The 16,242-nt window shown below is 41.0% G+C and overlaps 1 protein-coding gene across 1 annotated transcript in view; it reads right to left on the reverse strand.

The window, feature by feature from the left end:
* Nucleotides 1-13,376: 13,376 nt before the first annotated feature.
* Nucleotides 13,377-16,242, reverse strand: part of CFAP54 (cilia and flagella associated protein 54) — a 103,479-nt gene continuing 100,613 nt past the window's right edge. Inside the window, exon 69 of the mRNA XM_066550110.1 lies at nucleotides 13,377-15,402. Within this exon, the coding sequence (XP_066406207.1) occupies nucleotides 15,283-15,402 (120 nt within the window). The 3' untranslated portion in view covers nucleotides 13,377-15,282. The remainder of the gene's footprint in view (nucleotides 15,403-16,242) is intronic.

Genomic DNA, 16,242 nt, shown 5'->3' on the forward strand with positions numbered 1-16,242 from the left:
ACAAACCCTGAAGCCTTGAACATTAAAAATTTGGGGCATTTTAAATAAACATGATCAGCATGTTTTGCTTCATTCTGTAACAGCCTCTCAGTTAAATCAGTTTTTCCTGCTGGTAGGACTTTTGCTGGCATTTTTTATGCCAGTACCTGTGCTGTGCTTGTTCTTGGTATTTGTAAGGAACCATTGGGACACGATGGTGTATCCTGTTTGGGGAAAGGACTGCAGCTAGAAGCCCAGTCCTTAAAGCCAAAGTGGTGCTCTTGCTGAAAGGCCACCCGTGCAAGGCAGGGCATTCCCAGCAATTGTGCAAGGCTGAAAAAAGAGTGAAAGTGTGAGCAATACACAAGTGAAGAGAGGCAAAAACAGTTTATAAGTTTATATAATATTTTTAACTGTATTATTATTATTAAAACATTTTGCACATAGAAATAATCTTTCTTCTCCCATAATAATTAGACCTGGATTGATAACAATTCTTGGATTAGGCTAAGATTTCAATTATGCTAATACATCTTTGCCTTTAAACATACATAGGTTTCCTCTTTGCCCATAAACAAGATTTTCATTGTAGGGGCAGTGACATTAGTTTCTGAAGGACAAGCCACAGAGTTCCAGGGGAGTAAGACCAGTCAGGACACCAGGAAAAAAAAGGCCTTAATTTCTTTATGGTTATAACTGTTTTTTAGAGCAGTTTGGAAACCACTTAAAAGTGGGCATTATCCATTTGGTAGTGGAATCGTAGGAATGTGACAGAGATAATAAATACACTGCAAATTGTATGATGATAAAATATAGAGAGCAATTTCATATGATAGGATCTTGACTTTCACTGCTAGCTCTGCTGTATAGTAGCTGTATGAAGCAGAATTCACAGGGAATGAAACAAGTATCACTACCAAGAAGCAAGGTGCTTTGCCTAGGGCATTGGAATTTTTTGGTGGCTGCTGAAATGTACTTTTCAACTCTGAGTGTCTGGCCAGGAGCTAAACCAGCCATGTAGGTGCTCTGTGTATTCAGAGACTTTCAGCCTCCACACAGGACTATAGGGCTGGCTCAGTCAGCTCGTGATTATTTCTTAGGTAGCATATCCTGCTTCCACACTGAGAGTTTTGGTGCCATTTGCTTCAGCACAGCCCATCTTTTTTTCTTTGCACATTAAGTAGAATCCTAAATCATGCTGAGATGGTAGATAAATGAGAATAATTCTAATTATCTCTGGGGTTTCAGAGTGGAAAATTAAATTGCAGTGGTAAATATTTGACTTCATCACTTGCCTCTGGACTCTTTCACCCACTCTGTTTTAAAGATTAACCTATGCTTCATATTTTCACTTCTCTCATTTAATGATGTTCTCAGTATCTTTATCAAAGAAAACCTTTGGCAAGCATAAATGGATCTCTCTGCTGGCTTAATTAGTTCAGCATATTAGCCAACAATTAATTCTAACTCCATCATTATTATTTTAAAGAATCTTCCTTCTTGTATTTCACTGAAATGGACTGGAAACAAATGACTGTTCCATTACAGCGTGTCTCAACTGAATAGTAACATAAATAGCCTTCCTCTTTCACTCAAGGATTTGAAAATATTTTCCAAATGTTGATGCAGAAAACTTAAAATCCCTCACTGATGAGGGGATTACTGTTATCTTCAGATAAAGAAACTGAGGTGATGCCGATTTTTGCCCCAAAAGGCGAGAAATTACTGCTTAAGAGACTCAGTCAAATAAGCAGGAGGTATTTTATTACGACGTCGGAGAAATCCTAAAATGGGATTTCTGAATCTTTACAGCAAAAGCGTACCTTTTTATACAATTTTAGGTTTGGGATTACATCATATTCATGCATATACATATGGGGAGTGGTGTAGGCGGAGCGTGGGCGGGGACTTCTCTTTTGAGGATCTTCTCAGGGGTCGTTCCGGTCGGCCTTCATCAGCTTCGAGGAGTCTTCCTCTTTAAACTTTTGAACCTCTCCCCAAATTTGGTCAATTCCCGGTGTAGTTGGCTTAGTCTCCAGGCCTTGGCAAGGGTCTCAGGGTCAATTTGACATGTTGGCCCTAAACGTGCCTTACCCAGCAGTTCTTCTTGGCTCTGAAATGCACTGAACTTATCACTGTCTGTCCTTATCTCTTCCCTGTCATTGTGTTCCATACCTTACCCAATTTATTGCTCTATGTGATTTCCTAACATTGAATATTTCCCATAACTGCTTTATATTCTATGCTTTAACCCATCATCTCTTGAAAGTAACTGTTTTAGGGGCTTCATTTCCCTCCTTTTCTTATAACTTACGAATTCTTTCGTCAAGTTCTAATCCTTCGGGGCGTTGATACGCCCGCACCATCGCCCAAATCATTTGGATCTTACTCATCAAGGATTTCAGCCTCCACCACAAGCATAGGTTCATAAAAGTCAGTATAAGCATTGCTATAGTTAAAATTAGTATCGGGTGTACCAGGTAATGAAAGACCTGTGTTGCTGTTGGGGAAAATCCTGTGAAAACGTCCCACCAGTGATGTTGGCCTACTTGTTCTACTTCAGTCAGGATGTTTTTTATTCTTTCTGAGTTGTGCTCCACCTGTAGGACCATGCGCTTAACTGTTTGGTTCACTTTTTGCACCAGTCTTCTTACTTCTGGATGCACGAGCATCGCCTTAAGAACCTCGACATCCATACCTATCTGTAATTTTGGCAACTCATGATAGAGGTCGTAGTCTGCATTAATTAGCTGCTGGGTGGTTACAGGAGCGGTATAGTTAAAATCACAACCTATAATCTTGGTAAAGTTACATACACAAAAGTTAGTATTGTTAGTTTCCTCTTGGCAACTATCTACAGTTACGTTACTGCAAGCTATTCTGACGCAGGCGCATCCATTCCCTACATAATAAACCTGCGACCGTACTCTATTGTGTGGAAGCATTTCAAAAGTGCATACACTATTTTCAGCATCTAAGCATAAATCTTCTGTATCTACTATAGCATTTTCACATATGTATCCTAGTTGCCCCCTAGGAATACATGCTTCTGTACTAACAGACTGCCACTTATTTTTGGCGTCATCATAACTCGCCCAAACATTATGATCTACTGGCCTAACAAGGACATTCTGATGTATGGTCCCTAAGGTAAGGATAGGGAAAATCGCCCTTTCCTCTGCAGCACTGATGGTAAGAACATAGGCTTCAATGTGCTCATGCTGTGGTACATAAGTAAAGTTTACTAATTGCCACCAGGCTTGATGGTCCCTTTCAAATTGTGTAGTACGATTATCCTTCAGTATCGTTTCTCTTATTTCCTGGGACAGCGTTCCTGACGTTCCTTCTCTTATTATCCCTGCTGCCACTGACTGTACCCACTGTTGTGTTTGTGTGCATTGGATAGCAAGCGCAATTTCCTTGCTAATGTTTCCTGTATAGCCGGCAATTCTAGCAAAATCTTCAGCAGTGCGATTTGCTACCAGGGTTAGTAACCTAACTACCAGTGATTGTGTTTCTGCCAATGTAAGCATGGATGAGCTCAGGGGCACTTTAAGTTTTCCTAAGTTGGTGGTGACAGTACTCAATTTGTTAACCAATACCTCTTGATCTATGGTATTCAGTATTCCAAATCCAGTGCCGACCCATCCACTTATATCCCTTTGCGCCCGCCTGTGATAAGACCTAGTAGCTAGCCATGCCTCCCATCCTTTAAGGCTTTGTTGTATGAACGGTTGACAGTCCTTTTGCAGATGGGTAATGTTAGTCTGAATATTCATCTGCACCTTTTTCAGAGAGTACGTGGGGTCTAGCAGCAGTTTCAGTTCATTTGACCTCCTTACTACCTGGGGCCCGATAAAGGTTAAGTTATGCACCTTTCTACATTCAATTGGTGGAGTAATTTCTTGGGGCAAGTCTAAATTTGGATATAAGGAGATCACGTCTTCCGGTGATGCCACTTCGTATCTGGTAACACGTCTGGGGAAACTAGTACCCTGTTCCAGCGTTTTCGACTCCCTTTCACATGCGAACGTCATCGACTGATCTAATCTAAATGCCATCTCACACTGTGCTTTCCCTTCCTCGGGACCGCTAGATGCTACGATCTTTCCCACAGGAAAGAGGAGAGGGTGAGGGTCAAAGGTTATCGAAATAGGGCCCCTTCATCCCTGACTCCGGGTGAATACACTGGTGTGCATTGGGCCATGGGTCTATTGGGGCAGAGTTTCGAGGAAAAACTACATTTTGCCCGAATTGTATGGATGTTAGAAAAATAACTATCATAAGTATGGTTTCCCCCATTGATCTTCCTACCATTTGTATTTCCTTAGTGTGGGTGGTGCTGGATTTTCTCGTGATCCCGAGGGGTCAGCTGATTCAGAAGGCTCCACATCCAAGGCAGGTCTTATCCATTTAGCTGGGATCCAAAGAGAACTTGGCTGGCATTCATATGGAACCCCAAGGGTCTGATGATCAGGATAGTAGAGGTCTGGAGTGGAATCCGGGTCACGGTGTCTACTCCTCTTGTTTACTCCCCGGTGCTTTCTTGACCCGTGAGTAATGGATCCACGTAGGTCGCTCCTTGATTCGAACCGCGGTGAAGGTGGTCAGCAGCACTTGGAAAGGTCCTTCCCACTTTTCTTGTAGGGGTTTTCCTAAAAGATTCTTAACATACACCCAATCACCGGGATTAAAAGGATGCAACTTACAGTTAGGTTGTTTAGGTTGGTGGTCAATCACCACCGCAGCATTCTTGTCAAATTGCTTCCCCACCATAATCACATAGTCATAAATATACTGATTACCTATTTGATCTACAGCGTCCCCATTTACAGTTTGCATAGCATAAGGTCTGCCGTACAGAATTTTAAATGGGCTTAGCCTTTCTTTCGATCTTGGCTTGACTCTCAGTCTAAGCAGAGCAATAGGCAAAGCTTGATACCAATGCAAATTAGTCTCCTGGCATATTTTGGCAATCTGCTGCTTAATAAGATGGTTCATCTTTTCCACCTGGCCGCTGGCCTGTGGGCGATAGGGCGTGTGTAATTGCCATTTGATTTGTAGTGCTTTGCTTATTGCCCTTACCACTTTTGCACAGAAATGTGTACCCCTATCCGAAGAAATGCTCTTCGGTACCCCAAACCGTGGAATGATTTCATTCAACAGTACTTTGGTCACTTCTCTTTCCTTATTTGTTCTGCAAGGGAATGCTTCAGGCCACCCAGAAAATGTATCAGTTAATACCAGCAAATATCGAAACCCTCCTTTTCTTGGGAGCTCAGAAAAATCAATTTGCCACACTTCACCTGGGAATTTACCTCGATTTATGGCCCCTGGATGTATCTTAGTTCCTGTATTCGGGTTGTTCTTCAGGCACCTCTCACACTGGGATGTGACATGTTTTACAGTGGTGAACAATTTTGGTCCTGCTATCCGAGCCTGCAAATACTGATATAGCGGGTCCAAACTCCAATGGGCTTTCTCGTGTTCTGCTTTCACAAACTGCCACATCGTATTCCCTGGTATTATTAACTGTCCCGTTTCCAATTGACCCCAACCATTCTCTAACATTTTACCTTTATTTCTCTGAATCCACCTGTGATCTGACTCCTGATATTCTGGCCGAAAATTTGTGTCTAACTCACCTGGTACTAGAGCTGCTACTTTTATTTCTTCAGTTCTTGCAGCAGCTAATTTAGCCTCTGTGTCTGCTTTTCTATTCCCTATCTCCGGGATAGTGTCCCCCTTTAAATGTCCCTTACAATGCATTATGGCCACCTGTGCTGGGAGCTGGACTGCTTCCAGCAGTCGCAAGACCTCTTTTGCGTGTTTGATTGTTTTTCCTTGAGCAGTTAACAGTCCCCTTTCTTTCCAGATGGCCCCATGAGCATGTACGATGGAAAAGGCATACTTAGAGTCTGTCCATATGTTGATCCGCATGTTCTCCGCCAATTCCAGGGCTCGAATCAGAGCTATCAGTTCTGCCTTCTGGGCTGAAGTCCCTGCAGGTAAAGGGTTCGACTCAATTACCTCTTTTGCGGTGGTAATTGCATAGCCGGCCATTCTCACTCCCTGCCTCACGAAGCTGCTTCCATCTGTGAACCAGTCGTCTGCATCTTCGAATGGTTCTTCTTTGAGGTCCGGGCGGCTGGAGTAGACGGCCTCAATTGTTTCCAGGCAGTCGTGCTCGATCGGCTCTGCTGGGGCTCTCCCTTCTAGGAATAAAGCTGGGTTCACAATGTTAGTGACCTGAATAGTCACGTCATCTGACTCAGCCAAAATGGCCTGGTATTTTAAAAATCTGGAAGGTGACAGCCAGTGGTTACCTTTCTGCTCCAACACAGCTGAGACGGTGTGAGACACCAGCACCGTTACCTTTTGGCCGAGCGTGAGTTTCCTGGCCTCTTCTATATTAATGATTACTGCGGCCACTGCTCTCAGGCAGCCAGGCCATCCCTTGCTTACTTCATCCAACTGTTTGGAGAAGTAGGCCACAGCTCTCTTACGTGGTCCTAACTGCTGTGCCAGGACTCCTAGGGCCATCCCCTGCCGCTCGTGGGAGAACAGCCAGAATGGTTTTGATACATCTGGGAGACCTAAAGCTGGTGCTCTCATTAGCTCCTGTTTCAGCTTTTTGAAGGCCCCCTCTGCTTCGGGAGTCCAAACTAGGACACTCTTGGTCTCCTTCAACAAATCATACAGCGATTTAGCGAGCATCCCGTACTGGTAGATCCATAGCCGACACCAACCTGTCATCCCCAGGAAGGCACGCAGTTCTCTCACCGTCTCTGGTTTAGGCATCTGGCAGATGGCCTCTTTTCTGGCTGCTCCCAGGGATCGCTGTCCTCTGGAGACTTCGTATCCCAGGTACACCACTTCTTTTTGCACCAGCTGCGCTTTCTGTTGGGAGACTCGATATCCACTTAAACCCAGAAAGTTTAACAGGGAAATAGTCCATGCAATGCACTCTTCCTCTGTCACTGTTGCTATTAGGAGGTCGTCTACGTACTGTAGGAGAGTGCCATCTCCCAGCGGCCTTTTCCACTGCTCTAACTCTTTGGCTAACTGATTCCCGAAAATCGTGGGGGAGTTACACCATCCTTGGGGCAATACTGTCCACGTAAGTTGGGTCTTTCTTCCTCTATCCACAAGTTCCCACTCAAAGGCAAAAATCTTTTGACTCTCAGGAGCTAAAGGAAGGCAGAAGAATGCGTCTTTCAAATCCAATACGGTGAACCATGTCAAACTATCTTTCAGTTTAGTTAAAAGCGTGTATGGGTTAGCAACTACCGGATGTAATGTCTTGGTTATCTCATTTACTGCTCTCAAGTCTTGGACTAATCTATAAGTTCCATTAGGTTTCTTTACTGGCAGAATTGGGGTGTTAAAATCTGATTCACATTCTATCAATAATCTTAATTCTAAGAACCTTTTAATTATGGGCTCGATTCCCTTTCTATCCTCTAACCTCAGTGGGTATTGTTTCTTAACCACCGGCCTTGCTCCAGGTATAAGTTCAATAATGATAGGTGTTGCTTGTTTTGATTTCCCAGGTGTATCAGTAGCCCATACTAGTGGGTATACTTCACTTAGGATTCGCCTGATGTTATGATTCTCAGGCTTTGGTTCTACACAGCTGATTGTCAGGCTTAGAGCTGTGATCAGCTGTTCCTCATTTACTTGGAATTCCAATTTGTCTTTGTTGAACTTTATTATAGCTCTCAAATTCTCTAATAGGTCTCTCCCCAATAAGGGCTTTGGCAAATTTGGTAAATACAGGAATTGATGGATTCCCACTTGTTTCCCAATTTTGTATTTGATGGGTTTCAAAAAGTAAGCTTTTTCTGGTTGGCCTGTTGCTCCCACAACTTGCACAAATTCATCACTTTTAGGTACCAATTCCTGATTTAGAACCGAAAAGGTTGCTCTCGTATCAATCGAAAGGTCCAATTCCTTTTCACCTTCTCCTAGCTCCATTTTAACCAGTGGGTCTGCTAGGGAACGGCCCACCGGTCCCCCTCAGTCGTTATCTTGTTGTGTGGCCGTAGTAGTGCCCAATAGTCTCTCCCTTAACTGGGGGCATTCCTGCTTCCAGTGTCCCATTTTCAGGCAGTACGCACACTGGTTTGGCCCCACTCTAGTTGGGTGGGGTTGGAGTCTCCCCCCCCCCTCTTGCCGGATTGCTTCTACCTCTTCCTCTGGTTCCAGGTCCCGAGTAACCTGTATTCTGAGCTGCCACGGCTACAGCCACCACTCAAGCTATCCTCCTGTCCTCCTTTTTCTTCTCTTCAATTTCCCTATTATTATACACCTTCCATGCTTCATTTAGCAGTGTCTCCAGGTTTTTATTTGCTGGATGCTCAAGCTTTTGCAATTTCTTCCTGATGTCTGGATTACTTTGTCCCATCATTAATCCTAACAGGTGTTGTTTCCCTTCTTCCGTCGCTGGGTCCAGGGGTGTGTATTGTCTCATGGCTGCCCTAAGTCTATCCAAGAACTCTGATGGGGTCTCATCCTTTCCCTGCCTGATGTCATATAGCATTGACCAATTGATAGCCTTGGGGATCGCGTTACGCAAGCCCATTGCTATCAATAGCAATAGTGCAGTTGCTCCCTGCCTCGCTCTCGCATGTCTCATTACTGTTCTCTTCACCGTATCTCAATTTGGGGACATCACCTCCCGGTGAGTTGCTTTCGTCCCCAGTCTTTGGTGTACTGGTTTCTATTTTACGAGCACCTCCATTCCTGGGTGTGCTACCGTCCCCATACAAGCTTAGTTCGGGGGGGCTACGCGTCTCCCCTCGGCTCTCTGCTCCCGGCGGACTGCCTTCCTCTCTCTCAATCTCTAATCTAGGTGGGCTTCCAGCATCTCTGTAGCTTCCCGACCCCTGCGGACTATCCAATCCCTGTGGGCTGCCTTCTCCCCTGTTATCTTCCGACCTTAACGGGCTAGCCTTCCCCCAGCTCTTATCTAACTTATCAGGGCTGCACTCAAACTTAGATTTCCACCATCATTCCAGTTCTTTTAATGGGGTCGGATCCTCTCGTTCCTCTCCTGGTTTGGGGAGGGGCCCTGGATGGTATTCCCACAGGCTTATTTCACTCTCTTTTCCACTGTCCCTCCTTGTTAGCTTAAGACATCGCTGCCCAATGCTACATGCATCGCAGCAACGTTCTTTAGGTTTTGAGCCTTTCTTATCCTTTTCCAGGGCTAGTACCAGAGGGTCTTGAGGGGCTGCATTAATTCCACACTCCTTTTGCCACTCAGGTTTATTCCTCAGGGTGAAGAACATGTCTGCATACATCACTTCATCCCATTTATTGAGCCGGCGGAGGAAGAGCATTAGTTGTAAAATGGTATTATAATTAATTGTCTCCTCTGGTGGCCATTTCTCACCATCATCCAATTTATACAACGGCCACCACTGCGTGCAGTATTTAAGGAGTGTCTTTTTACTTATATTTCTTCCTGGAATCCCCCCTAAGTCCTTCCAATGCTTCAGAATACATCCTAAGGGGGTTTTCATATTTATATCTTTGCTCGGCTGACTCCCCATTGCTATTTTCTGGGTCGGTGTTTCTTATCCCACCAAGTAAATCTCCTTCCCACAAGCACTATATACCAGTTTATCTTAGCACCTTATTCATACAATATCCAAGCGCTTCGTCCTTTTCTGACCTGGCCTCTCGCGAGGGACAGGAACTGCAGAGCCGGACTCCCACTCGCTTCGCAGTCGGGCTGCGTCTCAGACACACTCTCTCATACACGGTGTCAATTCATTCAAACTGTCCTACTTTTCCGTTCTATCAGAATACACTGCTTTATCGTAAGATGTCGCCGGCAGACCGTAAGATACCGATATTGGTCGGCTCCAGGCCGTCACACACTCGCAAAACTGTAAATCAATAGTACGGTTTTGCCGATAATATCACAACAAATTTCAAACAACATAAAAACCACTAAACTCGTCCCTTTGCAAAAATCTTACAGTCAATACATCAAAGCATACAACAGGGTTAAACAAAGGTATAAAACGTATACACTCCTTCCAAGTTCCTCCAAGGGAGTGGAGAAAATTGGACCGAGTCCCGGGATTTAGTTCAGTTCAGATAAAAACAAAAACTGACCACTCTTTTTAACCCTTAAATCACAGTTTCAAACAAACCAACAAGATCAATACAAGAAGAACAAGTGCATCAGAGTCTTGCCTCTTTTTTTCTTACTCTCTTTATTTTTTTCTCTTTTTTTTTTCTTTTTTTTTTTCTTTTTTTTTTTTTTTTTTTTTTTTTCTTTTTTTCTTCCAATTACCAAAAGGTACCCACCAAAGGCATCAATTACTGGTTAGCAAAGACACCAATTACCAAAAGGTACCCACCAAAGGCATCAATTACTGGTTAGCAAAGACACCAATTACCAAAAGGTACCCACCAAAGGCATCAATTACTGGTTAGCAAAGACACCAATTACCAAAAGGTACCCACCAAAGGCATCAATTACTGGTTAGCAAAGACACCAATTACCAAAAGGTACCCACCAAAGGCATCAATTACTGGTTAGCAAAGACACCAATTACCAAAAGGTACCCACCAAAGGCATCAATTACTGGTTAGCAAAGACACCAATTACCAAAAGGTACCCACCAAAGGCATCAATTACTGGTTAGCAAAGACACCAATTACCAAAAGGTACCCACCAAAGGCATCAATTACTGGTTAGCAAAGACACCAATTACCAAAAGGTACCCACCAAAGGCATCAATTACTGGTTAGCAAAGACACCAATTACCAAAAGGTACCCACCAAAGGCATCAATTACTGGTTAGCAAAGACACCAATTACCAAAAGGTACCCACCAAAGGCATCAATTACTGGTTAGCAAAGACACCAATTACCAAAAGGTACCCACCAAAGGCATCAATTACTGGTTAGCAAAGACACCAATTACCAAAAGGTACCCACCAAAGGCATCAATTACTGGTTAGCAAAGACACCAATTACCAAAAGGTACCCACCAAAGGCATCAATTACTGGTTAGCAAAGACACCAATTACCAAAAGGTACCCACCAAAGGCATCAATTACTGGTTAGCAAAGACACCAATTACCAAAAGGTACCCAAAAATACCAATTAGGGATTCTTTACCAGAGCGTCCTCTGGTTTACCCTCCGGTGGTCACGTCTGACCCCGTGTTCCCATAAAGCGCTTTATCCTAAAACCAATGAACAATGATAAAAAAAATACCTCTTTAATTTGGAGCAGGAGAAGCAGGAGATGCAGGGAACTCTTCGTCCACCAAAGAGCGCTTGGTCCGAGGGGGAGTCTCTTCTGACAAAAAGTCGTCAGGGGCGCCCAGAGGGTCCCAGCCCCGGACCCAGCGAGGGGGCTCCTCAGATCCCGGATCTCCTGCTTCGTCCCATCTGGGTCGCCAGAAATGATGCCGATTTTTGCCCCAAAAGGCGAGAAATTACTGCTTAAGAGACTCAGTCAAATAAGCAGGAGGTATTTTATTACGACGTCGGAGAAATCCTAAAATGGGATTTCTGAATCTTTACAGCAAAAGCGTACCTTTTTATACAATTTTAGGTTTGGGATTACATCATATTCATGCATATACATATGGGGAGTGGTGTAGGCGGAGCGTGGGCGGGGACTTCTCTTTTGAGGATCTTCTCAGGGGTCGTTCCGGTCGGCCTTCATCAGCTTCGAGGAGTCTTCCTCTTTAAACTTTTGAACCTCTCCCCAAATTTGGTCAATTCCCGGTGTAGTTGGCTTAGTCTCCAGGCCTTGGCAAGGGTCTCAGGGTCAATTTGACATGTTGGCCCTAAACGTGCCTTACCCAGCAGTTCTTCTTGGCTCTGAAATGCACTGAACTTATCACTGTCTGTCCTTATCTCTTCCCTGTCATTGTGTTCCATACCTTACCCAATTTATTGCTCTATGTGATTTCCTAACATTGAATATTTCCCATAACTGCTTTATATTCTATGCTTTAACCCATCATCTCTTGAAAGTAACTGTTTTAGGGGCTTCAGAGGCATAGTGAGGGTAATTACTAGGATTATTCTGTTAGATTCATGTCATCCAGAAAATGGATACATTCTTTGGACAACAAAAAATTATTGTGAATTGTAGCTGTAGTGGAATTTAAAAACCAGTCACATACAATTGGATAAATCTGTGTGAAATTACTGATTTCCACATCATAAAATTAATTTAACCAGAAATAATTTCAAGTTACTATATATTTGTAGGCATGAGAAATCCTGTGAATGCCTTGAATATAGAACATCTTTCAAGGCAGCAATATAATTTAAAACTATATTGAAACAGTATTTGAAAACTGAAATATTCTAAAGTCCATTCAGACCTTTCACTGTTAAGCTCCCTGTTCAAATTCAATTTGAGCTCCAGCATGTTCTTGATAATACAATTTTTAATTACAGGACCAGAAACTGGTTTTTTTACTCAGTATTTTTGCTTCATTCAGTTCACATAACAGAAAATACTCAAATAATTTAAAAACCCCAAACACCTCTTTTTACTATTCTTTAGTTTCTCATAGGTCTTTCTAGTCCCTCACCCAAGGGAATGCACTGAAGATAAAATGTCATTCTTTTCAGAATCTTTCAATTTCTCCCCAGAGTGTGCTCTCCCTCTAGCTCTCTCTCTCTCTTTCTCCTTGCCCCATCCCATGATTTATCAGATAGGGAAGCACTATCCATTCCTTCCACAGATGTAAAATGGAGAAATATTTCAGTTAAAATTTGAAAAGAATTGGTAAACATGCCAGGGGTTCAAAGCTGTCAATAGCTGTCAATAGCAGCTCTTTGGCATTGTTGTATGGGGCAGATCATAGAGAAGAACTTCCCATATGAGGAAGGTCTTCCCTTACAAAGTGAAATCGTCCTTCCTCCTCTTCCTTTTTAATTTTGGAGACAGTGACACAGACAAGTATTCTATGCAAATCTAATTCAGCATGGTGCTGACACAAATCTATTCTGGTTTCACATATTTAGTCTCCATTTACTGGTAAGGACGAAAAACCCCACCCAACTACTGCAATACATAACCAAGAAATAATTTGCTTTGCAATTGCTTTTATACTTTTTTTCTGTGTGATTACTGGAGACATTCAGATATGAGGTTCCCTCCATACAAGCAGATTTTAACTAAAGAGTTTAATTATATGCTAAAAGAAAAATGTTTTCTCCAATGTTTCCTCTGAAACCTGCATTGAATACTTTATCTTGTATTTATGAGAATAAAATCTGCTGCTATGGATACAGTGAGGTCAATATTTTAATGTTATTATTTCACTGTGCTGTGTTAAAGAATAACATTTTTCTTTAAAACAAAAATCTTAGAAAGTATGTATTATAGGAAAGTAAGTATAGTAATGTATTTTAAATGAATAGGTAAAGGCTTTTATTTAATATTTCTCTTTCAAGTACAGGAAATATAACAAGGTCCAGACAGGCAGCACTGAAAAAAACACCTTGTCTGTAATAGAACTTCACTTCCATTTTCACCTGATACCTATAGCATGTTTTAGAAATATTAATTAAGCTGCATAAAAGTCCTATGACAATCCTCAAGGTGACCTCAAACAAAAAAAGATAGGTTTTTAGTTTGTACAAAGCACAACAAAATACAGAACACCTTTTTGTGTTTTTTTTTTAAAGCTGCAATTTCCTACTTGTTCCTTGTAAAAGAAAAACGAGTAATGTCAATTTTTATCTTTCCTGCTTTTTGAACAACTGCAGAATAATAAATTTTTTAATGAAAGAATAATGCTAAGGAGTTTCTCCTCCAAACTGGCTGTTAGGTAGTCCAGTTAAATAATCATACTAACTCAGTTTTAAAATTTTCTTGCAAAAATAACTGCCCTATCAATTACTCACTTTTTCCCTTCTTTTCATCATTGTATCATTATCCTTCTAATTTTCCTACTACCTACAGCATTCCTGAAAAGTGTACACAAAACAAAAAAAAGCACAACTTTTAAACAGCTACACATAACACAAATACATCCAGTCTTCTTTCTTTTATAGGAGCAAAGAGAAATAGGAAAGAACTTTATTCCCTTTCTTCCTGCACTCATCACATTTAGGATACACATTATTCAGAATCTTACCTCTCTCTCCCTCTTCCTCCCTAAAAGAAACTCAACCAGGTAACATTTTTCTGAAAAGCACAAGCCAAGATAAATCTGCAATTTCCAAATAGCTCAAAAAAGTTTATTGTTTTATCACTGGGCTACAGTACAGGGAAGTGAAGTGAAAGGGACTGGCATTTTTCACAGGAAATGAGCCCAGGAATGGTAACCATTAATGCTGAATTTTCCTGGAAGTACAAAACCATAACTACCCATAGGACAAGTCTCATAGGATTCCTGCCCAAATGTCCTGGGGGTTTTTTGCTGTTTATTGCAAACAAATCATTCCAAGTAACAAAGCAATGCCTGGCTTTGGGATGTGAGCAAAACCAAAGGACCATGACCCCTCTCTGCTAATTCACTTGTTCATGTCAAATTCTCCAGCTCAATCACTGGGGCATTTCAGATGCTCCACCCATTGAGATGGAGAATATGCTTGAGCATATTGCCTCAGGTGGTTGTTGTTAGGACTCATTTGTATTTCTTGAGTACTTTAAAATAATATTTACAGCAACATTCAGAAAGGTTCCCTTAGCTTTTTAGAATTATATAAAAATATTCAATATTGTACCATTTTATTCTTTGTACTGCCTTTTGGGGGGGGGAGTTGTTTGTTTTTTTAAAAAATGCTTTGAAATTATGAAGACATCTGAGTGATCACTTGCACCCTCAACAACCTGAAATGCTAGTTTCCAAACAGATGAATAAGAAACAAACTAACTCATTGATCATTTTAGCCCCCCCAAAAATTCTCAACTTCAGAAATAATACCAACTTTTGATAACTGCAAAAAACAATTTTAAAATTGCTGATGAGAATACAACTTCAAGGGAAAAAGGAATATCTATTAGCAGGAACTAGAAGACTACAAACCTATTCAGCTTTTCTAAACAATAAGAAATTATTGAATAGCTAGAGAATCCTCTTATAAAGAAACTACTTTAAAAATATTAAATTCCTAAAAAATATTTTAATGTTAAAAACTACTAATGTTTAAATAATTGGAAATAACCTAAAAGTGAAAATTATAAAACATAACAGGAGCCAAATCCTGGTGTGATTAATGAAGTTGTTATATTAACACTAGAACTTAAGTCTAAGTCTGTAGCATTCAGATAGTAACTGATGAAGTTATTGCAAAACAGCATTTAGTGAAGCAGAGAAATCATCCAATTGAAAAGACTTCCATCACTTATTATACATCCATTGGCAAGATCAAACATATCTTTCAAATTTGTTATTGATTGCAAAGTAACATCAAATGGGATCTGAAAAAAAAATAAATACTAAATTAATAACTTCATTAAGCTTAGAGGTACCAAAAAGTACATATATACCAATATATATATACACACACATGTATATACCAATATACATATACATCTATACCAATAGTTTCATATAAAGTCAGATTTCTGAAATTCAACCAATGAGTAAGTTAGAAATATTTATTGCCTGGGTATAAATTTGTGGTTAATGACATTTCTTGCAGGAAACTAGTAAAACAGGATTCAAGGGAGGAAACTTTTATGAACAGTCTTGCTCACAAAGTTTATGATGATCATATGCAGGTAAAATGAAGAGCAGCAAGTATGGTTAGTAATTTGGAAGGCTTTTCCTAAGATGAAAAAATGAAGGAATTGAGCTAACAGTAAAAGGTGAAATAGAGGGCAATCATAAACTGGTTTGAGTGTCCATTGAACACAGAGAACTATTTAACTGATTTAGGTATCAACAAAAAACAGTTGAAGACAGAGATAACTGGAATAAGTTACATAGGGAGGTTAATTTTTAATGCAATTATTTTATTTATAAATTTACTTCTAATGTTTAAGACTGGAGATTCCAAACACTATATCTCTCTCAAGGACATAGCTAGTCATTAAACAGCATTAAAAACAAGTAGGCTGATAATTTTTTATTCTTAAAACATGAAGACTCAAATCATTTTAAATGAATAATTCAATGAAAACGCACTTGTTCCATTTGTAAATATAATTCAGGGCTGAATCAAAAGCACTGTAAGACACAGAGAGAGAAAAAACAGAATCAAAGAAGAGAAAGTGGCAACACGACAGAAGAGTGACAGCTCAGACAATGAGAAAACA

Source organism: Molothrus aeneus, chromosome 5 (assembly GCF_037042795.1).
Source record: "Molothrus aeneus isolate 106 chromosome 5, BPBGC_Maene_1.0, whole genome shotgun sequence".
NCBI lineage: Eukaryota > Metazoa > Chordata > Aves > Passeriformes > Icteridae > Molothrus > Molothrus aeneus.